General features: G+C 46.0%; 2 protein-coding genes across 2 annotated transcripts in view; one reads left to right on the forward strand and one right to left on the reverse strand.

Moving 5' to 3' along the window:
• Positions 1-262: 262 nt before the first annotated feature.
• LOC144107826 (nuclear envelope integral membrane protein-like) lies at positions 263-6,378 on the forward strand. The gene is made up of 2 exons (XM_077641034.1): positions 263-1,189; positions 2,862-6,378. Exons 1-2 carry the CDS (start codon positions 497-499, stop codon positions 3,453-3,455), a joined length of 1,287 nt encoding a protein of 428 aa, XP_077497160.1. The 5' UTR covers positions 263-496; the 3' UTR covers positions 3,456-6,378.
• Positions 6,379-10,694: 4,316 nt separating this feature from the next.
• LOC144106556 (WD repeat-containing protein 46) overlaps positions 10,695-25,441 on the reverse strand; it is a 45,973-nt gene continuing 31,226 nt past the window's right edge. The window contains exons 10-15 of the mRNA XM_077639402.1: positions 23,042-23,195; positions 17,198-17,345; positions 16,080-16,174; positions 15,854-15,949; positions 12,940-13,026; positions 10,695-10,956 (exon numbers count right to left, since the gene is read on the reverse strand). Of these exons, the coding sequence (XP_077495528.1) occupies positions 10,858-10,956; positions 12,940-13,026; positions 15,854-15,949; positions 16,080-16,174; positions 17,198-17,345; positions 23,042-23,195 (679 nt within the window). The 3' untranslated portion in view covers positions 10,695-10,857. The remainder of the gene's footprint in view (positions 10,957-12,939; positions 13,027-15,853; positions 15,950-16,079; positions 16,175-17,197; positions 17,346-23,041; positions 23,196-25,441) is intronic.

The following is a 25,441-nucleotide window of genomic DNA, read 5'->3' on the forward strand; positions in this document are numbered from 1 at the left end:
AATATATTCCTTTTTACGAGTTTGAACAGGTCATAAAATGTCACCCTCAATACTCTAAAATCCATCTACATGCGATATTAGTGTAGAAGGAAGCTATTACTCGTTTTAAAGTCATCCAAGTCCCTTCTCGCGCATATTCTTCGCTGAAAATCTGCCACGGGCTTATATCCACACGAAGGCGTCAGTTGCCTTACTAAAACCGAAACCAAAACTCTGCCCAAAGCTTCTTGTCGTCATTTTCCTTGTTTTCCTCACTTTTTCTGACCTCAAAATAGCCACTGCATAGGCTGCATTCAAACGTTGACAGGGTAGCTGACCTAGCTATAATAACCAGGCTCTTTCAAAATGTGTGTGTCAACAAAGCGGCGTGCCGGCGTTGCGTGGCTTAGCTCGAAGCAGGATTACGGCACGCACTTCTACGGGGACCGATAGCTCTTCCGTCGCTACTGGAACGGCGGAACGGTCCTGCAGCTGACTACCAGGCCCTGAAACCGCCATGTCGACCTCGCTTCAGCCGCTAGCCGCCGTACTCCTCGTCATGTTCGCCGAAGTCTCCTTCGGACATGCCGCGTCCGATGCACCGGACCTGCTCGACGACGGTCGCTCGAGTTCGGCGACAACGTTACACGAGGGCCACCTCTACGTCATGCCCCGCGGCCGGAGGGACGAGATGATCATCTACTGCTACCCTGGCGATCCCGTCCGCAACCTGGCGATCTTCAAGTCCATCTACGTCGAGTTCAAGCACGTACCCGAGCGCTTCAAGCTCTTCGAGGGGCCCGACGAGGCATCGGTGCGCGCGCAGTTCAGCGCTCATCTGGCGAGTTGGGTGCCGCTGCTGCCGTGGAGGCAGTCGACCATCTCGCTGTCGGCGTTCCGGCCGCACTGCTTCGGGCTCGTGTCCGAGGACGACTACCGCTTCGAGCTGGTGGTGCGCCAGGCCAACTACTGGCGCGTCCTGCAGTTCGCCGCCTCGGCAGTGCTCTTTTTCGGCGTGCCGGCGCTGTGCCGCAACGCGCTCGTCTTCTACACGTGCGGCGTCTCCGTGGGCGTGCTCGCCTCCCTGCTCATCGCCGTGTTCGTCGTGAGCCGCCTGCTGCCCCGGCGCGCCGCCGGCTACTCGGTCATCTTCTTCGGGTGGTCCCTGGTGCTCTACCTGCTGCAGCTGCTCTGGTCCAATGTCTACCAGGTGCGTATGGGGGCATCCGGCCTGCGAACGCGCCGGAACGAGTCTGTGCTGGAGCAGCCCGCGCTGTAGTAGGCACGGCTTCGGAAACGTGACGGGCGGAGGTTGTGGTTGCACGAATGCAGCCTTTATTTGTAATACGCACTTATGTGATGTTGTGTTGCTTAGTTGCGTTTCTTTTTCGTGCACCATCCTTGTAAGTACGATACAGGTTCAAGCCGGGCCGACCGCCTGCCCGTAGATGTTGGAAATATTGGAAGCACGACTCGTTACAGTCACAGTGCCCCCAAACGATTGGAATAACGGCCACAGGCGCTCGATCGGCCCACCAACCAGGACCTCCTCTGAAGATGTTTATGGGGCAAAGCAACTCGGGCCATGAGAGACGCCGTAGTGAAGGGCTCCGCAAATTTCGACCACCTGGGTCCCTTTAACGCGCACTGACATCCCACAGTACACGGGCCTCTAGATGTCTTGTCAAAGGAGGCGTGTTGAAAGCCAGTCCAAACGGTAGACACGTCCAGCACTGGCTGTCCAGCTTGGACTAGCCAAAGCTGTTCACTTCTTTATTGCCATCCTTAGTGTTTGTAACATGGAATTGTTGTTTTCAATTAGATATTACAAAATACAGGTACTGCATTCTCATTCATCAATGCGCTACAATGATGCAGAATACACTACTATGCATGAATCCCCACATGGTATCCACTGACGACCACGAAGTGATTCATAATCGAATTTTTCTGTCATGCTGTTTCGGTTTCAACAGCCAAACGATGACTGCAACACCAAAGTGTGCTTATTGGTCATGTGAGTCATGAAAAACTGTGTTTCGACAGCCAAACGATGACTGCAACATAAAAAGTGTTCTTATAGGTCATGTGGGTCATGAAAAAACTGCAATGTAATCACTGCTTGCACATTTGTTGTCATTCCAGCTATTGACGCAGGCTGGCTTTTACATTGTAGTGAATTAAAACGACGAGGCAGCAATTATATCGCAGTTATTCGTGTCTCGTGTGACCTATAAGCACACTTAAGAAAGACATCGCAGTATTTGTTCGACTGTTGAAACCGAAACAGCATGAGAAAGAAGCTCGATTATAAATTATAAAGCAGAATATCATGTGGTAATTCATGTATAATAATGCCTTACGCATAATAGAAAACGCACAGCCAGAAATTAGGTGTCCTTTAATAGGCTGTACTGAATTTCATGCGGTCATTCAGCTAACGGGCAGTTAGAAGGCTGGACTACTGTTCATTTGGATGGAAGTTAAAACTGGCTTCCATCTGTCCATCTCTGTTACTGTTACCCACAGGGAAGGCAGCCAGCAGTCAATGACTGTTTGCTTCCTTCATATATATATTGTAATGAGCCGCCCATACCTCTAATCTTGTCCGCTCAATCTGTTACTCTCGGAGGAGTTTCATTGGCTACGGCAATGTACCGTGATACCTGAAATCACAAGCTTTTGTGCCCATTTGCAGCATACATATTTTGATGGCAGAAAAATGCAAAAATATCGTCGTGCCAAGATTTTAGAGCATGCAGTTGAGAACCAGGTGGTGGGATTCAGTTTGTAGTTATCCACTGTGATATTTGCCATTGTTCACTCTGTGCCCTTGGGACAGAACAAAGCATTAAACCTGTTCTCTCCTGCCGCCAATGCAGGTGCTGGCCGAATACAAGAGCGTTCTAGCTGGCTACATTGCGTTCACAGCACTCTTGAGCTTTGCCATCTGCTATCGTGTCGGTCCGCCGACAAACCCACGGACGCTAAACTTGATCCAGTGGTCCCTGCAGCTGGTGGCACTGGCCGGAGTGGTCACGTCCTCCGAAATGCGCGAAGCAACAGGTGCCGCTGTGCTCGTCATGTTGACGGCCTACAACTTTCCGCCTCTGTGGAAGGCCAAGCTGCGGACCTGGTGGCGGACTCGGGTGTGCCGACCCAAGGTGACACTGCTGACGGAGGAGGAGTACATCCTGCAGGGCGACATCGAGACACGCAGGGCACTGGAATCCCTGCGGGAGTACTGCAGCAGCCCCGACTGCAAGACGTGGCAGGTGGTGACACGCCTCAGAGACCCCGTGCGGTTCGCCAAGTTTGTGCAGGGACAGTCGCACCTTTCTGATGAAGAGGTGCTCCATTACGAGGTGGACTCGCCGGATTGCACACCAAACGACGAGGATAGTCTGATGACGGAGGATGAGCAGCCCTCTTTCACGGAGCTTGCGGATGGACCTAGTGCATCGTTCTCGAGGTAGCCGCACATTTTGGAACCATCGAGCAGTGCTACGAACTAACACAGCTGCAAACAAATGCTGCTTATTCAAGAAGATTGCATATCGCGGGACCAAGTATGAGCTGGACTCGTCAGATCCCTTCTTGTGATGTGGACTGCCTGATGGTGATGGGCAAGGGATTTATGGAACTCCTAGTGCCTAAATTGCCTGGCTGTCAATGGCTTAGATAGTTCAGTTGTAAGAGACAGCCATTATAAATTTGGCTTCTTTTCACTGAGGCCTTATTCTGAGGAGACCATTTAAGGGTGCTGCTCATCATTGATACACAAAACAAAGCAGGTACTAGAATTTATATGCATCTTGGTGCCAGGAACTTCTTGGGTTCCTGTGTGTTGCTAATGTCACATCACATTCATTTTTGTTGCTGTGTGCCAGTGTTAGGTGGCTTTTTGTTTGTTAGCCTACTGTGTTTCTGTGTGATTAGAGTTGACTTTATTGTCTCTCTTGTATACTTCTTGTGCAAATTTTCATGATTTTTATACCGTTGTAATGTAAACGTTTTAAAGCTGTTTAAGAATGTTGACAATAAGTTGCACAACAGTGATGTGCGTATTGCTTATACAGTGCAGTCTCACTGATTACTGCTGGTTTATTTCAACTGGCACTTTGGCCCCATCAGCATCATGTGTATTAAAAAGGTTCACCTTATTTCAAACTCTGCATGATTAGAATAAGTTTTCACTCCCCTTCCAGTTCGAATTGTCAGAAATTGAATGTATTGCAGTCTATCCGACTCGTGCCAACTTTTACACCTGACGTACTGTTCGTGCTCCAGTGTTTGTACATGTTTTAGCCTCAAGTGTGTATATGTGGGGAAAAGTTTTGCCCAAGCACGAAAGTCATGAATATTTGATGATTTTGAATATTTGATTGAATATTAAGGTATTCGATTCCATGCAAATGTTTGGTATCCAAAATCTCGAAGTATTTGTCTCAAGCGAATAATGTTTCTGGGACACTTGGCTCACATTGTTTCGGCCCAACGCAGCTCCTCCGGGATGGCACTGTAGCATGCGCACTGTCCTAGACGTACACTCCACGTGCCCGCACACATGCTGAGGCCATTTTGCACATGCATCCAGCGGCAGATGTAAGTGCACACGAGTGCAACGCCCAGACCTTGCTTACCAGGTGTCTGCACCCACACTACTCGAGCTGCACGCATGCTGGAACTGGCGCTGCGGTGTGCATCATTTGGAAAACACACAGCTCCCTTGCTTCCACGGAATGAGTCTGAGCCAACTGTAGCTCCTGCTGGTCTCAGTGTGAAATTCGCTAGCAAAGCGTGACAGCATGAGCACAAGGCACATGCAGGTTAGTGCCCCTTCCAACACCTGATGCAGGGTGGCGCTGGGCACACAGGAGCGTGCCGCGTATGCCCAGCAAGGTGTCCATGCAGTCATGGCTTAAAAGCAACATCTGCACAACTGCACAATCACAATTGAGACCGGAAGTCAGAAGTCCCACAAATAGGTCCCACACCCCGTGAATTGTCAGCTCTGGATGTAGCTCAGCTCCCCGAATTTCTAGTGGCCATTTTTGTAAAACATTGACTCATCTTCAACAAGTGTGACAAACTTTCAGTGCACTTTCTTTTTTTTTCATGTAATGGCCTTGCATGTTAGAAAATAGAAAAATATGTGATTTTAAAAATGTTTGTTGTGTTGGTCAACCTTTTTCAAAACTGTGTGCGAGGTATTATTTGCTTCGAGGAAATATTTGCTTGAGATTCATTCTAAGAAAATTACTGCTTGCTTGGAATTCGCTTCAAACCGGAAAATCACTATTCACACAGGTCGCATTACAGACATCATGGATAGTTGCACTTTTATCCATTTGGCTAGCTGTGATTAGCATACCGTCAGTCTGGCGGAATGTCTGCTTTGAATTAAAAGGGACACTAAATGGGAAAACTACGTCAAGCTATGTTGAAAGTTTGGTGTTCCAAGAATATTTTATATAACGTCATTTTTTTTTTGTGAAAAGAGCTTGGACACGCGAGAAAGTTGCACGATAGCAAAAGTCTGTAGCGATGCCTCGAGAATTCCATTTGCTGCACCTCATCCAATGAATTCTTCACAGGCCACAACTGGCTCATCACTTTCACGTGCAACACTGTTTTGATGTACCGTAAAAAGGAGCATGACAAGTTCTTTTGAGATACGAGCAGACGAGTCATCCACAAACCATTGAACAGTGTCCACTATTTAATTCCTATTGTGCAATTCCGAATGAAGGACCCATAGTTGGCTCAGTAGTTGGGGCACTCGGTTACCGAGTCTGAGGTCCCGGGTTCGACCCCAGTTGCGGCAGCACAGTTTTGACAGGGGCAAAACACAAGAGGCGCCAACCTGCTGCACAATGTCAGCGGACGTTAAAGAACCTTGGGTTGTCTAAATTAAACCGGAGCTCTTTAACTACGGCGTCCCTGGTAATGCTCAACAAAAGCTCATCACTGACCCATGCGTTACGTTGTGAAGCGGTCATCTACACATGTTGAGGGGGCTCCCTTATTCCTTATTATTCCCAGCGGGAGGCGAAACTTTGTGTTTAAATTTCTCCTCAAGGCTCACAGCTGTGCTAAAACAAGTGTGCGAGGTAGAACAACTGCACTGGGTCTCCATTCTTCCATGCCCACGTGTGTTGAATCTGCCCCACACTGAGGAAAGCATTTTTCTTGGTACTCTGGAATACTCTGTTAGGTGTTTTGACCAAAGAGAGGATTGGCGCAGCCTACTGTGTTGGCGTAATACACGTTTTGTGTGGCCCTTTGTCTTCCTGTCTTGTGAAATGCCATTGTGCCTGCTTACGTTCGAGCACTGAAATATGTGGACAGTAAGAAAAATAAAAAGAGGTTGAATTCTTTTTCATCAAAAATTCATCACATGTTTTTAAGCTGATGGTAAAGAGACGTCCCTTTTACACTGCTCTCTAAAGTTCTCAGACAGCCTTGTGTGCGACCAAAGCAGTTGGCCAGCTGCACCACAAGGCCGGATGACTGTTGTGGTGGTGTTCCTGATGCTCAAGTCTCGGAAGGAAGTGAGGTTTGCGAGCTGAGGCATATTCACCATAACCGAAAAAAAATTGGCACACAGGGTAGTCTGTGCAAACAATATGGAAAAATGAATAATCTAAATTATATTGAAATGCATTTACTCTTGAGCTTATTCTACAGGCGGGCTGGCAGCAGAAAAAAAACACATGCCTGCGGGTTGGCCATGAAAGCATGACAAAACCAATCAAAACAAGCTTTACATAACTTTACAGAAGCACATGTACTGTATTCTGACACAGCCTGAGTCTGCAGTGAGGCTCCGCCTACATTTAAGACCGCTGCACAGAATTCGTCCACGACAAAAAGTAATCAGTTAAAACTTTCATGTTCCTAAACAAGAAGCTAAGCACCAGATTAAATTATAAGTGGAAGAATTCTGATATGCCTCTGGCTTGTTTCACACAGTTAGGCATTAGAAAGGTGATTTTGTTTACTGTTGTAATTGGCGGCTGTGGGCCATAGCCCATTGTTACCAACTGCTTTCCTAAGTTGTATCCTACTACAGAGGCATTCTTGATGATCTACCTTTAAGAACTTTGAGCACTTGAAAACAAAAACCGTTTTCAGGCACTGGTGCTTGGCAATGTTTGAGGAATTCTGGAAAAAGTGCCAGCAGCACTTGCAGTATGATCGAACTCTTGTGTCTAAACGCTGGCAAGTGCAAGTTTTTTTTTTTTTGCGATGCTTCTGCTGCAGTCGTCAGTTAGACTGGTCTTTGCTTGGGAACTAGCTGCGATTCTTGCTTTTTATGGCGTCTGTAGAAAATATGCAGACTCTGCACATTCTGTGAATAAACTCAGCTATAACTTTGTTGTTATTGTGCATATGCAGTCTTTTTTTTTTTCCTTTTTGGTGGCACGACTAGCTCCCCAAGTGGTGAAGCTTGTGATGCATGTTCATTTAGGCTTGTGAAACCAGCTGTAGTGGTTTTTGAGCGTGAGTTATGCTTATGCCTCCTTGTGCTTGTTTAGAATAACTGCTAATTGTCCTCGAAACAATTTCCTGAACTCTATTTCTCTTTTTTTTTTTTTTTTCAGGTGTGCTAGCCCTGCTGAAAAATGATGTGCATTCAAATAAAGGCAGCATTCCTTATATAATTCTGTGCGAGAGGAACTGTAAATGCCTCTGCGTGCTGACAGTTGAAGGAAATCCGATTTGCTTCTTTTCCGCTGCCAAAGCTTTCTTTCTCATCTTATATGCAGTCTTTGGATGGCTTGCGCCGACGTCATAGCGGCCGCCAAGTTTGTGGACCAAAATTACAGTATACTGTACCGAAATACCGCGCTAGGCTGTCGCTTAGATAACTATTGCTTTAAATACTCCTTCTTCCCCAGAACCATAGCTGAATGGAATTCCTTGCCTCAGGACCTTTTACAAGCAGACAATCTACACCAATTTGAAACTTATCTCTCCCGTTATTTAAGCCTATAGAAACCATTTGCCATTGCTGTCATTCATTATGTTCTTTACCTGCGGTTCCGATCTTCGGTGGTCTGAAACCGAGCGTATTATTATGAACACTTACCTATCTGACGCTCTTGTGGCTTTATCTGCTGGCGAGATGATTGCTGATTTCATATAATTTATTTATTTATTTATTGGAAATACCTGCAGCGCCCGAAGGCATTATTGCAGGGGGGATGAGGATACATAACAGAAGAAAAGGCCAAAAAAAACAAAAAAAAAATACAACAAGGCATGACACAGCAAGTACAAAATGAATGAAATATGAAACAACAAAAAGACATGACGAAAAAAAAGCCAACTGACCAAATGATGCTGGACCAACAAGAACAAAGACCGCGTGATTAAAAAAAGCCAAAAGAAAGCCAACTGCGCACTCATACATCCGACAGTAACGCGCGGAACATAGACTCGGAACGGCACTCAACAATTTCATGGGGCAGGCGATTCCAGTCATGAATGCTAGATGGGAAAAATGCGTTTTGATAAGTGTTAGTTTTGCATTTAATTTCTCTAATCTTCCACCCATGGTCAAGTCTGTTTGACCTGAAATGCGGTGGAAGCAAATAATTTTCTTTATCTATTTTGATTTTTCGGTGAAAGATTCTGTACAGCATTTCTAACCGGGAGTTGGTACGGCGTTTCCGTAACAGCTCCCATCCCAGCGTTAGTTTAATGTTAGTAACACTGCTGTTAAAATCATAATTACTTGAGACAAACTGAGCGGCAAAGTTCTGAATACGCTCAAGCATGTCTGTTAAATTTAAAGTAGGGGGGTGCCAAACAACACAAGCATACTCCAATATTGGCCGAATATAGGTGAAATATAGAAGCTCTTTAACTTTTAGTGGTGCCATTTTAAAATTTCTTTAGAAAATTTAGCATGCCATAAGCTTTAGCAGAAACGTGCTCGACGTGCTCATTCCAGGTGAGATTAGACGAAAAGTAAACGCCGAGGTATTTATAGTGAGTAACTCTAGAAAGTCGGGTAGAATCTAGTTTGTATTCAGCCAAGAAAGGGTGATGCTTGCGCATGAAAGAAATAAACTGACATTTTATTGGGTTCAGAAACATCTGCCACTTCAAACACCATTGCTGTATGCGGTCCAAGTTGCACTGCAAATGACAAGAATCTGAAGAACTGTTAATAACATGGTAGATAACACAATCGTCAGCATATAAACGTATTTTACAGGTCATATATTTAGAAATGTCACTAATATAAACTAGAAACAGCAGAGGCCCTAAAACAGACCCCTGCGGTACCCCCGAAGATACAGGAACATAATCAGACTGGGACCCATTAATCAATACACGTTGTTTGCGTCCCTGCAGGTAACATTGAAGCCAGTTTAGAAGTTTAGTGGCTGTGTGTACTTCTCGAGTTGTATGCATCCACCCTGTAACAGCCTTACAGCTGACAGTATCAAAAAATAAATATTGGCATCTTATCACGCTTAAATAACCCGCATAGTGCTGCCTGCCCCTATGTACTTAGTACTAAGGTCATTTTTTTTACCTACACAGGCTACACAAGTGTAGCCAGTGTTTCATGGCTTCATTTTTTTTTTTTGCCAATGTGAAACGCATTTCTTTCACGTGTAGTGTAGCACAAGAACTACACATTCTACACCGCTTTCTTTGGAGGTCTTTGGAGGCCCTAAAATACGACTGCAGAAATACAAATTTTTGCAAATTATATGTTGCAAGGAAGCGTTGTTTTGGAATCAGTATGTCCTGTAATAAAATATGGTGAGTGTACATTGCAATAAATGAGCATAAAAGCAAACGATAACCGAACTTGATCATGGCTAGAGAGGGCTTTCTCTTCATGCCGCCAAACATGGCTAACCGTGGAAAATAATTTTTGCATTGAAGACACACTTTATGCAGCCAATATTCTTTCAAAAAAATTGTTAGCGCTTACTACGCTTTAGAAGCTTCTGTTTTTGTATTGTGCAAAATAGAAATGTTTCATTGCTGTAGTCTGCTATTGCAGGATGAGCCCCATGTCTGGGCCAGTGCACTGTCCATGCATTGGATATGTTCGTGCCGTGAGAAACTTGCCAGAGCCCCCACTTTTCTATGAGGAACTAGTTTGCGTGCACTAAGTGCCGGCTCTTTGCATGTCCTGGCGCTGTGCTTACAGATCTGCCAAGAAAAAGTAATAATTAGGAAGCGAAACCTCTCCTACCACAAGTAAGTGATGGCTGACAAGTGCAACATGCGGGTAGTATTTGCATGAAATAGCTCGTGAAGTGGAAGTCGTTCCTGCGTGAAATGCGCAGCCACCGCCAGTCTTCGAAATGGACCAGACGCAATCCTCAGTGAGTACGGTTAACGTAAGTTGCGCTTGTCGGGAGTACTTTGCGCTTTTAAACTGTCTCCGAGACTCCTACGAGAAATGTGCAGAGTGGTCACAATAGCGGACCATTGCGTTGTCAGTTGACACAAAAAAAAACTTGTTCCCTTCTTTCACATTTGAGTGGACACGTAGCACAGGTTCGCACTGAGCAAAACCCAGCTTGCTTGTGCATCCATACTTTCTAATGCAAAAAAAAAATGTGCTGTTCGCAGGAAAACACCATGCACGACATGAAGGTGTGCACGTCGTGAGCAAGAAGCTTATATTGAAGGTATGGCGAAAAAAGATAAAGACAAATTTGCAACTCCAGTTGTGATGTAAATAAATAATGTTGATTTTATTCGTACAGTCTGACAAAAGTCTCTGGCCCGCATACTTCGGAAACGAAGCAGATAATAACAAGAGCTATCGGCTTCGCTTCCGGAGCATGTGGTCCAGAGACTTTTGTCCCCAACTCCAAGTGTGCTGCAACTCTTGAATCACTTGCTCCGAAACCTGTCCAGGACAGACTTCGGCGTTCTCTCCGTGTGGCCTTTTCGTCCAGCCTTTTTCTTTTGCTGCAGCTGTTTTATATGTTCCTGCACAAAAAAAAAAAATTTTTTCACACTACTGTAGTGGTATATCAGAATGCAACAACATGTATGACATGCTATCTGCACACACACAAGAAAGCAGCCATTCTCGAGAAAAAAAGAGAGTAACTAAATTGACTGGTGGTTTCAAATAAGTATGCATGCGGAACGCTTCCAGCACAATTGTGAAGAAAACAGACATGATCCATGTGCACCAATTGAAATCGAATAATGCAAATGGATTACGCCTTATCATTTTCACAGGAAAAATCTGGGAAACCAGCTGCATATAAACGCTGATTCTGCTAGTGCAACCGTGTTTGGTGCCACCCGTATATTTTGTCAGTGCTATGAAGAAGGATGCTATACAGCAAGAGGTTATTCTAGTGTGAGAAAATGCGCCGAATAACTGCGTGTACTAACATATTGCAAAAAATTGCTCAGGTCCACTTGACAGCACAGCATCAATTCAACAAATAAATGGTCTTGGTAACACCATCAAAGAAAAAGAGAATGCAGTCGAAGCCCGCTACAACGAAATTCACGGGGTGCGCGAAAAATTTCGTTTGAAGCGGTCAGGATGGACAACATAGTCCCAAAACATCATCAGGATCGTTGACAGCGTGCTCTGCGAGATGCCGAAGTCCACTGCAACATCTCCCTTTTTCTTGCCGCTGGATGCCGCGCTGATAATTCGTGCCTTCTCTTCAAGAGAAAGGAACTTCCACTTCCTAGACAAAGTCGCCATGCTCATGTCCATTGCGAAAGTTTAATGAAACAAAGAAGCGTGGACCTATGGGAGTACACAGATAGGCGGCGAAATGCTTGTTTTATTGTAAGATAGATTTTTAAATCCAGCTTCGCATAGCAAAAATTTCATTGAAGCGGAAACGCACCCCAGAAATGGTTCGTTGTGATGAGAAATTTGTTCCATTACTTTCTACGGCGAGCTGACGGGGAATTGGAAATATTTTGCTGAAGCGAAAATTTCGTTGAAGCGACGTTCATTGTAGCAGGGTTCGAGTGTAGTGAACATCGCAGCTGTCCAGTCCCCAATACACTCTAGCAGTGTGCTCTGCACTGCACCCGTCTCCGAGCGTATAGCGTGTGCAGCCGTACTGTTTCACATTCCAATGGCTGCCGCTTCCTGTGTGCTCTGTCCACAGCCAAAGGCACTCTTCAGTGATGGGCAGAAGCAGCAATACGCCATGCCTATTGCATGTGATAAGGGAACATAAATTGCATACCAATAAATGAAGTGCACAGCAACTTGTGGCCATTGGGATGCAAAACAACAGGGCAGCGCAATCCCGAAGTGCTTGAGGAAAACTTATCCTTAACCCAGAGGCCAACGACGGTGTCGTTTATGCACTACAGAGCACAGACAAGTATGCGGACAAGCGGTTGCATTCATATTCCCCTTTTTCCCCGTGAAAAAGACCAAGAATTTCAGCAACAAAGATTCACTGCTTGCAATGGAACAATTATTCTCTTCAAAAGACTCCTTTAGTGACAGCCTCCATAATAGGCCTGTTATCTCACTGAATGCTCCCAGATGAAAAAAAATACCAAAAATCAGAACTCGCAGGTATATCAAGTTTTTGAAGCCTAATGGTTCCGCATGCACCTGAACAGTGCAACAAAGTTTAAAATTTCACAAGATACGTATGTTACAGTGTGCAGTCAATAGCTCTGACAGCAAATGTGGACACTGCAATTGGATACAGCTCAAAAAACTAAGCGCCTCTTCAAAGAAGCCCTCCAATAGAAGGCATCAAAATTGTAGTCAACTGCCTTACACCTACTAAAAGCCCCATATACCTACAACAATTTGAGGGCCTTTTCTTGGAGTGTATCTGCTGCACTGTTCTTGAGTTGTATCAGACTATGACATACTTGGCAGTAGGAACAAGCCCAAATGAATCAAACAGATATCTTCCTCTATGTCTTGAAATTGCCCCCACAATCGAAAGAAAATTTGAAAGTTACCTTCACACTTTCATCCTTCAAAGCTTGTTTTACTTTTGATGACTTCTTTTGACCCTTGGAAGTGATAATTGTCTTTGGCTTCACCCCCTGGAAGCACACAAAAAGAAATGCTAAACACAACAGGTTCCACACTCTCAAAAGCCTCACGAGTGCAGACATTTAAACCGGGTTCAGGTGGCCTCGGATTGGGGATTCGCGAGGGAGCGAATGCACTCGTTCAGCGAGATGACGCAGGCCTACAGAGCCTCGCGCCAGCTCTTCCCCCCGCCCCACCCCTCCCTAGACAACAAACACGCAACACTCTGGCGCAAACTACAGCCACACACAACCCCCTCACCCCTGAGCCTAGCCCACTATCACCCCTCCTTCCCCACTCCTGCCTGCACCTTGTGCCCAGAACCATTCGCCTCTTCCCTCCACATCCTCTCCCTCTGCCCGGCGGACCCTCCCCCGCGCGGCCTAGAGGACCTCAAGACCTGGGAGACCCTGCTGCGCTCGGAGGACCCGGCCGTGCAGACAATCGACACCGGCTGGGTGCCAGTGTAATGGACCTTACGGACATAAACACTTGAGTACAGTGGGGTCCTGCGGGGACCCGGCGGCATGCCCCAAATTCCTCTCCACCAATAAAGTTTCTCTCTCTCTCGATTCCCCTCACAATGCTCTGCTTGGTTTCGAGAGCTTGCCGTTTCCTGGCTTTCAGAGGAGCAGATGCCGTCGGAACTGAAGACAACCGGGGCTGGTAGACTTGCTCACGTTCTCAACTTTTCGCTACTTGTGATGACACATCTCACTCATGGGCTCAGGCGTGACAACACCGACAAGACGCCGCTGCCACTCCAGCATGCTCGTCTGGCCGCGCCATCACGTGCTTTCAAGTTTTGTCCAATCGGTGTGCCCAACGGAGGTGCATCGGAGAGATGAAAAATGCCTGGTTTGCAACTTCTATTTTTTTTTTTTCTATCCTCTCCTGCCTTCAGCCTTGCCTTGAACCACGCTGACAACGTTCTCCCGCCCCGCCTGTTGCCTCTATCTTGCACAATCTGGGAAGCGCGCTCCTCGCGCCCACCGGTACCCACGGGCCCGCACCGGTACGCCGGCCGCCATGCTTTCCAGAAACAGCACTATACGCGGTCTTCGGTTAAGCGCTGCCGCATATTAAGCGGTACGCCAATACATTGAACTCTACGGGAAGCGAAGCGGTTGTCACAAATAGCCGCATACAATGCGGTCCCACATTATAAGCGGTTACATTATAAATGGTCTGGGCTGTATTTCAGAAGCACGCTGATGAGAAAGAAGTGTATGACATAGGCATTGAATGTGCGCTAGAAAACTTCAATCTGTCTTTTCTGTGTCCAGAACATGAAAGAGATAACGGCACAAGTGTTGCACTACTACGTCGGATTGCGAATGCGCCAGTACTGCAAACAGCTCAAGAAAAATGAGCTCAACAAAAGCGAAAACCTTCGCAAACTCTCAAAGCGGGCATAAGCGGTAGTCCGCCTTTTTATTGAACAATGTAATGGGTTATCATGAGACGATAATGTGTGTAGGATTGTGGTTAAAGATGTACAGGAGTACTTTTATTAGAGTTCAGAGTTGTTATGTGTTGCGTCTTTTTCTGCCGTTGTTGTAAATATCTCATTAAAATTTGTGTCACTACCGTCTTTGTCACTAGTCAAGAACTGCTAGCATCGTTAATGATTGCTTTGCTTCACTGGCATTCGTCAAAATAAATCATGTGCATCGCAAACTCTGCCATTTTACTTGCCTCATTTCCGCTGTGTTGCGGAATCGCATCTAGAGCTTGTTTGCAGTTTCACACAAGTACCAGCTTGAAGCATTAAAATTAGATATATATAAATATAATCCACCCTCATGAAATCGAGTGGGAGGCATTGAGCAAGAGGAAAAATAAAAATTTAAATGGTGACAGCTGAATGTATTAAATCCCAATGTACCGCCCCAACAGCACCTGACCGTTGCAACCACAGTTCGGCACATCACGATCAATGCCGATTTTGTGCTTAAAACAGCTTATATTCGTTTGGCATGCAAACTAAAGTGTTCAGCGATGATAACAGTGCCGTGCAACATTAACAGCATCCACTTAAGGTGCGTAAATCATTGCCGCAGCGCCAGAGTTCACGGAATCACCCATGAGACAGGACGTGAAACAGGCTTAAAAACTGGCACGGGCGGCCCAGATGACAGCTAAGGGACATGCATAGAAGCACGTAGAGTAGCAAGTCAGAGGATTTAAAATCCAGCTAAATTTTGTTTTTCAATTAAAAAGCTTCTCTCTCTGTCTTCTGCACAATATTTCTAAGCTGGCAAGAAGTCCATCATGATTACCTATAACGAAATGAAAAAAGTCGTCCAAAGTAGCAGCATTATGTTTTGAGATTGCTTAAAAGACAGTGCATCCATAGCCTATCCTCGGTGCTGAAGGCTTTGTTCATGCTCTAGTGTTCCTTTTTCTTCTCTACGGGAATCACTTTTTGGATTCGTTCCACCATGCATGAAGGAACAAATCATGAACTGCAAGCCCAACCAGTCATCACAGCAGTGGCAAATTACATTTGCAACCTCGTATATACTGCTGAAAGTGGCCACTAGGAATTCAGCACCATTGATTCTATACAAGAATTTCTTGAGCAGATTAAAATATTAAATGTGATTTCGGAACCCTCACTAGTCACTGAGGCAATGCCATGTCCCACACTAAGCAATCAAGAGTAACAACTACACGCTTGATTTGCATTGTGTGGGACATGGCACACATGATCACTAATGGCTATCAGCAAACTGCAGACAGCAATATCCGGCAGCAGTTTATGCATCCTACTCGTAAACGCCTTGACAGTAAAACAACAACCAGCACAGTGGTATTGGAAAGCTTATCACATACCATTTTCTTGCTGTATTCCTCCGCCTTTGCTTCCATCCTTTCAACATTCACCTTGCCAAGACGTTTTGGGTCTAAGCAGATGAGCTCTGGTTGAACCTGAAAATGCCGAAATGCTCAACGTAACAAATCTGCACCTCTGCCAGAAATGCCATAGGAAAGTAAGCCAAGCATGAAAGATGACAGTTCTAGGACAAAGACTACAGAGCGAAAAATGATTTGGCCGTACCTTCTCCAAGAGAGCCTTCACTTCCATCTCTCTTCGCTGCTGCTTTGTCATGTATGGGTTGCTTTCAAGTGCATCAAAGTTTGGCTCCCCAGAGCCTGAGAATAGAATCACAGTGACCATGTGAACAAATAGCAGCTCAGCCGTCTGTAGTTCATACAGAAACCTCGACATTAGAATATTTCTGGTACAACGTGCTTGTCATTTGCCACTGACTAATGGCCAGACTTATCTGCTGTCACCAAAATGAAAACTTCTGTCATGGCAAACTCTTCTGAACCACATTCTTTTAATATTCTGAACAGACAGGGTTACACCACAGGTTTGTTACAAATTTCCCAACTAACCTAGCACTCTCGCAGCAAATGCTCGGCCTTAAAACGGCCTTAAAATGCAAGCTTTTCAAACTGATGTAAATGCACGATGTCCAGAGAACAAACCAGCCTTTCATAACTGATTAACGAACCAAAATTTACAATACTTATTCTGCTCGGCGCATGCACACACATTCTTTCTCTCTCTTGAGAAAATCCTTTATTTTCATTCCATTTTTTACAACTGTAATTTAAACCTAATGTGGATTTAGCTGATTCCACTTCTAGTTATTTAAACAGGCCCTAAACAACCTCTTATGACAGCTGCTGTCTTTTAGAAGATAATACAGGGACATGGCAGGCACAGCACACGCATAGCTTCCAGTGCTCTGCTAACCAGATATAATTATGCTGAATCTCTTTACACCATTAGCTGCATGAAGTAGGTATTTTATGCAAGGTAAGTGGCATCACCATCAACGTCACAGTTTACCACAACTTAAAACTCTCACATTCACCTGCCTGCCACTAAGAATGCTATCTCTGTGGGCCACTTGGGCCTGGCCCATGCAGATGCACTTTGTGTGGTGGGTAGGTGCAAAGCAGCTGCCACGGTAACTTCTTCACTCAGGAAAAGTCAGGAAATGTGAACGGTCTAGGGGTCCTTTGCTTCATTTTCTGACAAAGCACTCAAGAACAGGATATCATTTCCTGCCATATGGGGAATACAGCGAATGGTAGCATAAGAGCTTGCACACAAGTCACAATGAAGCAATCCAAAAAGTCGGTAGCAGTCAGAAAACAAACCTGGAACAAGGACACTGGTGAAGCCTCGCTGGTGTCCAATACCTAACACGTCCTCATAAGGGCAGAACTCCAGCGAAGACACTGTGCCAGGGGCCTTGTGACGCAGGTAGGGCGCAGTAACAGTGGAGCGGCAGCAATCCTTATATACCTAAACATGGAGAGGCCACAAAGCATGCTTTACTGCATTTTTTTTAAGTGCACGAGCACTGAAACCCTCAATCTCACATTTCGTCAATGTTGTCTGTCCAAGGCCTGCTGGCAGGTTGCCATCTGCTCACCGGATTGTGGGCAGCCTGCCGACAGGATTTATGGCCAGCTATGCAAAACACTCTATGGCCTCAAGTGGGTTTCGAACGCACGAAACGACCTTATGGTGTGAATCTCTGGACAGATGTCGAGTGGAGCAATGCATGCTTATACGTTTTCAACGCTTGCTGACCTTCCATATGCCCCCCAACCACCCGGCCTTAGCAGAGAAATATGCGTTTGTTTCATGGAGGGCATTAAAAGGTCTTATTGCACCTCAATCGAAACGACATGATATCATTCTGCATTGCAGCGCATTCATCAGTGTTATTAAATACATGAGTAGCACACGCATTGAGATGGAGGCCGATCGACGTCATCAGGCTTGCGTGTGCTTGCGTGTCCTTAAAGTCTACCTCTCATCGGCTTGACTCCGACTGGCCGACCAACTAGGCTTAGTGTGAGTCAAACATTCGAAGGTTGCGTTCAATTAAGACGCAGAAAAATCTTGCCACCAATCCTGCGCAACAGCAGGCTCTTAACCGTAAAACCTAATGTTGACGAGCGGATCGTGCCTCACAGCCAGTTTCGCCCTCAGTTACACTGCATGTGAGATTTTCACAAATGGACGTCACAAGAGTAACTGCCTGTGCTAATTGGGCTTTATCCACAAGTGCTTCTCGTCAGCGCTCACCAAAGACAACATACTGGCAGATGCAATGTGTCGTTTGCGCGGAAATTGCCACATGTGCATGTGTGAATTGTACCACCAAATAATTTCTGCGCCATAATTAAACGCAACCTTCTAATGTTTGACTCACACTAAGCCTAGTTGGCCGGCCGGTCGGAATCAAGCCGATGAAAGGTAGACTCTAAGGACATGCAAGCACACGCAAGCCTGATGACGTCGATTGGCCTCCATCTCAACGCGTGTGCAACTTGTGTTTTGTAAGTAAGAGATAAACCGGCAGCGGCTCCAAAACGGTTGCCAAAATTCTGCCGGACTGAAGGTGCCTTGCGCATATATGGCATACGAAATACGCCATGGAATTCCGCATTGCAACGTCCATTTGATTAGCCCGTTTACTGCAAACTTCGGGACATAAGGAACGGATGACGAGTGGCAGTCACGTTCATTATAAGTGGCTTTCAAGCACACCTTAGCACTTTGAAATGACGGCAAGAACTACGGTTCTATGAAACTGGTTCAAACTTGACAGAGAAAAAGCTCATTTTGGCAACTAACGACAAGTGATTTATATTAGAAAATTTTCTTAATGAGGCAGAGGTTTAAAGATACAGTAAAACCTCATTAAAGTGCACCCGCTTAAACAGTAGTTTCGTTTTAAAAGTAGTAAAGTCAAGTCCACCACTCAGCGCCCATTGCACACAATGCATTTTGCATCCGCATAAACCATACCAGCATATCTAGGACGTATCAGTTAGCACGTACCATTTTCACTTTTTGTCGCACTCGTGCACGACGAATTCATGGCGTTGAACCAACTCATAGGAAGATTCGGCTAACGATGCGACGGCAAGCCACATGGCCAATGACAAATCAGAGCCAAAGTTAACCAAACTCAGCCGCAATAATCGATGGCGTGATGATAATACAACTAGCGGCATCTTTGGGGATTTCTCCGCAGCAGCGATAACTATACATGTGGCCTCCATGATCAGCTCTGGCAACTGCGCGCTTGATCGCGGAGGCCACGACCTACCGCAGTGGCACATCCACCTACCTCCTTTAGCGGGCCCGGTTTTGAGTCAGTCTGCGCAAACACCCCTCGAACCTCAAGGGTTCAGACCTTATTTCGTCTCCGCCCGCTATGAACGTAACTGGAGGCGCTGCTGTCTGTAATTCATGAACAACGACTGCTGCAGTTTTCGCACATGCCCTTGAGCTGCTTGATCTGATTGTGAGTCGCGTGTTCTCTGTCCGCATCATGCCGAAGCTTGGACAGAAGCACTGGGTGCTCAGTATAAATGACAAGTTAGAGATAGTCCGTGCTATCGAGAGAGGAGAGAAGAAATCTGTGCTGGCTTGCGAGAGAGACTTGCCGCTGACAACCGTGTGTGGCATTTGGAATGGCAGAGAAAACCTGCACGGAACTGCTGCCGCGACTGCGAAAAGGCGTCGAGTACGAGGCTTAACATATGCGGATGTGGAGGAGGCGCTGGTGCGTTGGCTGAAAGCAGCTTGTTCAAGAAACGTCGCACAGCAATGGCTGGCTGGCATGCGAGGCATGGCATCAGCACAAAGACGATAGCTGGGGAAGGTGCCGCAGCCAACGTGGATGGCGCAGAAGATTGGAGGACTTGGCAGCTGGGACATACCGTGAAAGACTACGCGTCTGATGACATTTTCAACATGGACCAGTCTGCACTGTTCTGCAAGCTACTGCCAAATATAGAACATTTGTGTTCCAGGGCGAGTTGTGTACCGGCGGCAAGCATGCGAAGGACCGGATTTCGGTTGCGTTCGCAGTTGATATGTCGGGAAGCGAGAAACTGCCGCTTTTTGTCATTGGCAAGTTAGCCAAGCCAAGGTGTTCCAAAAGCGCCCCACTGTCATCGAGAGAGTCTTCTATAGGAACAACACCAAAGCTGGAATGACTGGGAAGCTGTTTGAAGAATATATGCGCCTCATTGACCGCCGTTTTGAGGTGAAAGGAAGAAGTGTTGTCCTCGTCCTTGACAACACATTGGCGCACGTCGCACTGAATGATCTCAAGGCTGTAAAGCTGGTGGTGTTTTTGCCGCCGAACGCTACATCGCCAAACCCTTGGACCACGGCATCATTCGAGCTGTTAAACAGCTGTACTGAAAAAATCTGCTGCGCAGGATGCTGCTAGCACTCGAATGCGGCAAGGTGTACGCCATTGACCTGCCGGGTGCGATTCGCCTTTTGGAGCACGCATGGCGACAAGTCGAGTCAGCAACCGTGCAGAACTGTTTCAAGCATGCAGGTTTTCGTGAAGTGTGCATGGGTGACGCAGATGACACAAATGCTATCGGTGGCATCGCGGACGAAGCTTGTGACAGCCTGCTCCTTGAGAGGGAAAGTGCTTCAGAAGGCATTACTTTCACTGATTTCAGGGACGTCGATAGCAAAGTGGAAACTTCGCGAGACATGTCCAAAAAAGGCATCGTTGCTTCACTTGTGGCCGAAGTGTCGCGAACTGACAGTGACAAGGACGACACAAAAAGTGACGGTGATTCGGGCCCAACAGTGGCAGTAGCTGCACACACTGTAAACGACATCATGCGACTGTTCACCGAGAAAAGGTGACTGACCATGAAGCTGGCTCGCGGCCTAAATGAGTTTGAGGCTGCTGTTGCTGCTGCTAGGGCACCGCGGCGTCAAACCAAAAATACTGACTTTTGCAGTGCAAAATAAAGGCTGCATGTTTTTTCCCCCTCTTTCAACCTACTACTGATCTCCGGTTTTGTTTTTCGGCAAGTGGGCGATTTCATGCTGTGCCTGTTAAGCCGTACTACAGTTTAGTACGCACTTTTCAGAGTTCCGGCCAACTACGGTATAATGAGGTTTTACTGTAGTATTAATGCAGAACCTGTGCATTTACCTTTCTAGCAAAAAAAGAATTATAGTAATAGCTGATATAGATCTGGAGATATCACTCTTCCAAAATTCTGAATCTGTCAAAAATGCAGTTTTGAGAAATCATGCAAAAATGGCTGGCAGCTAAACATCGCTAAGCATGAAATATTGTGTGAAAGCACGGTTTTTTGCAGGTGGACGCCACCACCACATACCCCAAAGTGCAACTGAAGTATCCACTGACCCAGGGAGCCAGTTATGCGCCTTTACTTTCCTCAAAATCAGGGGAATCTAAACCTTGCACTGGTTTTGAGAAACAGAAAAGCGCACAACTGCCTGAATTTGTAGGTGGACGCCACCGCCTACCCAATGCGTGACTGAGGTGTCCAGTGGCCCAGTTACATTTGGTACTCAGAGGCCTCACACAGAAGGACACCACTAAACCCGGCGAGTGCAGCTAGAAGTGCTTTCGCACTGAAACATTTTGGCGCATTTTCGTTGCAGCAGTGCTAACTAGATATCAATGAAGTTAGTTCTGGTTGGTTTCTGGTGTGAGCACACCATTTCCTGTCAACATAATCACGCTTGCAACAAGGAAACTGCCGGCAAACAGATTGTGTGGTGTGGAAGCTGGTACCCAAGGATAGTGCCTTTGTATCACGACCTCCCCGAAGTTGAGGTGCGCGAGTGTCTATCTCACAGTGACACTGTGTTTGCAATCAGCCCCTAACTAATGATATAAGCTCTTTGCTTGTCTCGTACCTTAAAAGAGAGAAGAAAATTTAATTTCGTCAAGGTTTGTGATTTCACACGTTGAAGAATGCCGTTTCGTGACCGCCGCCACACCACTATGCCAGAAAGCACTATCTATCATGCCGTTACTGGTTATCAACGTAACCTGCATAGGTATCGCTCCCTCTTGTGCACAGTCACAATTATACTGCCCGTACATGGCAGGAATCGCCATGAGGAGACTGTGTTCACTCCTTGCTGTTGCACTAAGCACTGTTGGCTGCGCCGTTATTGGGCCATCACTAAGTGTCGGCACTTCGTCGCCAATTGTAGATAACAGGATGCTATGACACGGCATACCCACCGCACTTCGGATCTCTACCTTTCGCACCCTTAAAGACCTTTAATGCTGCACGAATCGGAATAATCCGCACTTTGTGCCTGATGAACCTCGCTTGGCCACGACAGTGGAACCCCGTGACCAACTCAAAATGGTGCCGGGCTACAAGCAGTAAATGCTGCCAGCCAATAGTAATGCTGGGTGCAGCGGCGTCGCCTGCTGCATTGCCTGCCATGCATGCACAAGCGTGCTGAGGGGGGCGGGAGCCTCCATGACTGGCTTAAAAAATTGACGTAACTGTCTCTGCAGTGTTCGTTCCTTCCTCCATGCCACCAGCCAAACAAAAAGTTGTCAATTTGATCATGAAATTTCGGAGATCAATAGTAGCGCGTTTCGCAGAATTTTGTTCCTTCGTTTACTGCTTCCAGGGCTTGCTCATGGTTGCCGACTGAAATACTGGAACAGCCTGAATTGCAACTTTTGAAACAAAACATAAATGGTGTCAGCGAAACACGTATTTCTTTACCTGCAGCCAATAAAACTTCGCTGCGAACTTCCCTCCCCAACTTTACCCCAATTTAAAAGGCCACACGTGCAGATTCACGTCCGAGACGCTATAACGTAAAAATTACGAGATGTTTTTCAACGAAAATTCTTAGATAGCTGTAGAAAGAGCTCAGGATCGTGAAAACTAAAAGATCAAAAATCCCGTTTTTAAGATTTTCAGCTGCAAGGAGCCATGTCCCCCCCTAAAAATTATAAATCCTTGTGTCTTCTTCGATATTGCAGTGCTCAATTCTGACAATATGAGGCACAATCTTTCATTTCCACCATAAACTTGTGACACGTTTTAATAGTGGTCGGTTCCTTAAATAAGCAACCATGATATGAATTCAATGGGTAAATACAGAAGAAACAGCAAGCATAGACTCTTGGCACATTTTGCTATACCACAACATACCTCAACAAAGTTCCCAAGTGACAGCGCTACCATTTCCTTCTGGCTGAAGGCAACATGGCCAGGGCCAGCTTGAAGCTTGTAGGCATTCAATGTCTTGTACATCCTCAAGTCCCAAATCTTCAAGGTCCTATCAGCAGAGGCTGTTGCAAGATACCTAATAAGAGGGTTACCAGAAGTCCGTATTTTAGCCGCGATCATTCCATTAGCCGCAGCAAGCACAGCCACACGTAAAAACAAAAATGCACACACACTGAAGCCACATTATAGTGCATAGAACTCATTCACTGAAAAGAACATGAACCTAAGCGGTCTTGTTCAGCAATGCAAATCACATTGCACACAGCAAACATCCCCACTACATTAATTCCACAATCACTACAAAAGAAGGCTCGGTTTCACTTGCATATGCTATGCCCCCTGCTGCACCAGGATGCAAAAGGGGAGTGGTGAGGGAATGAATTTCTACCCATTTACCGGCTCGTTCACGCTGGTGGTCACTTTCCCGGACGAACAATTGTGAGAGCAAGCTTTCTGTAGCCGTTGGCACATACTGCAATCCAAAACTACAGAATCATTTGCTGCTCGGTTTGCCGCTAGTGAGCCAGACCGAACGCAAGGTACCGTTTTATCGCCTTTAATTCCATTTGCCTCTGGCTGGCTTGGTGATTGTGTCATTGCACATTTACTTCTTTGAGCTGCGCACACGCTGTCATGCCATCCCACGGAGAACTACATAATGTGGGGTGGGGCGGGAGAGGGTATGTCTTATATTAGAAGTCAGCTTTTATTTTTCTTTGGGGAGTGGGGGGTCGACGTATAGGCAGCAATATACAGTATATATTGTGTGTTATGACCTTCGTAGATTTTAAGGAGGTGTTCACAAAATTGGGGAACATACTTAATATGTTGCTTGTTTCGCCCAGTTGTGGTGCGCTGCTTTTAGATCCTTTCAAGTTACTTGAAACACCCCACATATAAAAATGTCTACTTTTCAAAAACTGGAGGGGACACTTAAACTCCGCATTTAGGGTGCGATGCAAAGGGTTAATTAATGCCCATATATGCGGACTTGGTCATTTTTGACTTTATATAGTTCATACATCGCTGAGAGTTCTCATACCAATCCTGCCGCAGAAGCACAGCAGTTAAGCGATGCGCGATTGCCCTGTGATGGCAGCTGCTCCCAATGGTGGGGCTTGTGCAACCCAGGTTTCCCTGCCCGAGCAACCTCTTGCAACCAATCATTAATTTAACCGCCACCTGCCACAGCGGCCAGTTTGCTCACAATCTGGCGGGGCCGGTTGTGATGACGCCATAAGGTCACGTGACCTAGGTGGCCCACCTAGGTTGCTTCTCCGGGTATTTTTCACTCACAACGTCGACGGCGCTGGATTTCATGCAGAATGGGAGCTGTAATGCTCTCATGTTAAAATATTTGCACAATGTGCGCACCCCTTTTTTGAAGCCTTAAATTAGAGAAACAAAGTGTGCAAATTATGTGGGTAAATAAGGTATGTCCTCTAGGACACTCAGGGCATCAACAGTTTCCTCTGCATACCCACACACACACCCTGCAGAAAAAAAAAAAATTGCTGCTACTGTCTGGAAGACGCTAAAGTAACGAGCGTTAGCTGTTTGGTTTACTAGAATTGATATTGGTCATCCGCTGAAAGTTTTGCACCAACGTGACCGTAAGACTACATTTTCCAAGTCATTTTTCCTCCAAACAGCAAGTGACTGGAACGACCTTCCCCATGAAATTGCAGCCATCACCTGTCCAGCAACCTTCCTAGAAAAAATTACATCGCACCTGTCACCATAAAAAAATGTTTTGCTTCTTCATGTCAACCCCACCCCTTATGTAAAACCCCCTACAGGGGGTCTTTAAGGAAATAAAAATGAAGTGAAGTATGAATGAGATTAAAGTGAGGTACATCAATATAAATATGAATTTGTATGTTTATTTTCCACATGATAATTATTGGAAGATAACTGGTTTGCTATATCGATTTACCATAAGGGCCGCCATCTTGCATTCCTTCCTCGGACTTTAGAAAATTTCACGCCGCAGGGAGGTGGTAGCGGTCACATATAATAGGGAGTCTAAAAGAAAATTATGAAGGAAAGAAGTATGAAGAAGACAAAGAGGTTGGCAGTAAGGATGACGTGGATTAACCGAAGACTAAAGAAGATGAAGAAGAAGCATTCGGTGAAGTGGAGAGATATGATTGGTGGAGAAGAGAAGAAGGAGAAGACGACGACAAGGCTTATGTGGACTAATGCCAAGGCTATAAAACGGCGAGAGAGAGCGAGGCACGGGGGAAGAGCAGAGAAGCGGAGGCTCCGGCGGGTCAGAGACGCTTCGGCTGGAAGAGAGCGACACCGGCTACTGCTTCGGTG

Source organism: Amblyomma americanum, chromosome 10, assembly GCF_052857255.1.
Source record: "Amblyomma americanum isolate KBUSLIRL-KWMA chromosome 10, ASM5285725v1, whole genome shotgun sequence".
Classification (NCBI taxonomy): domain Eukaryota; kingdom Metazoa; phylum Arthropoda; class Arachnida; order Ixodida; family Ixodidae; genus Amblyomma; species Amblyomma americanum.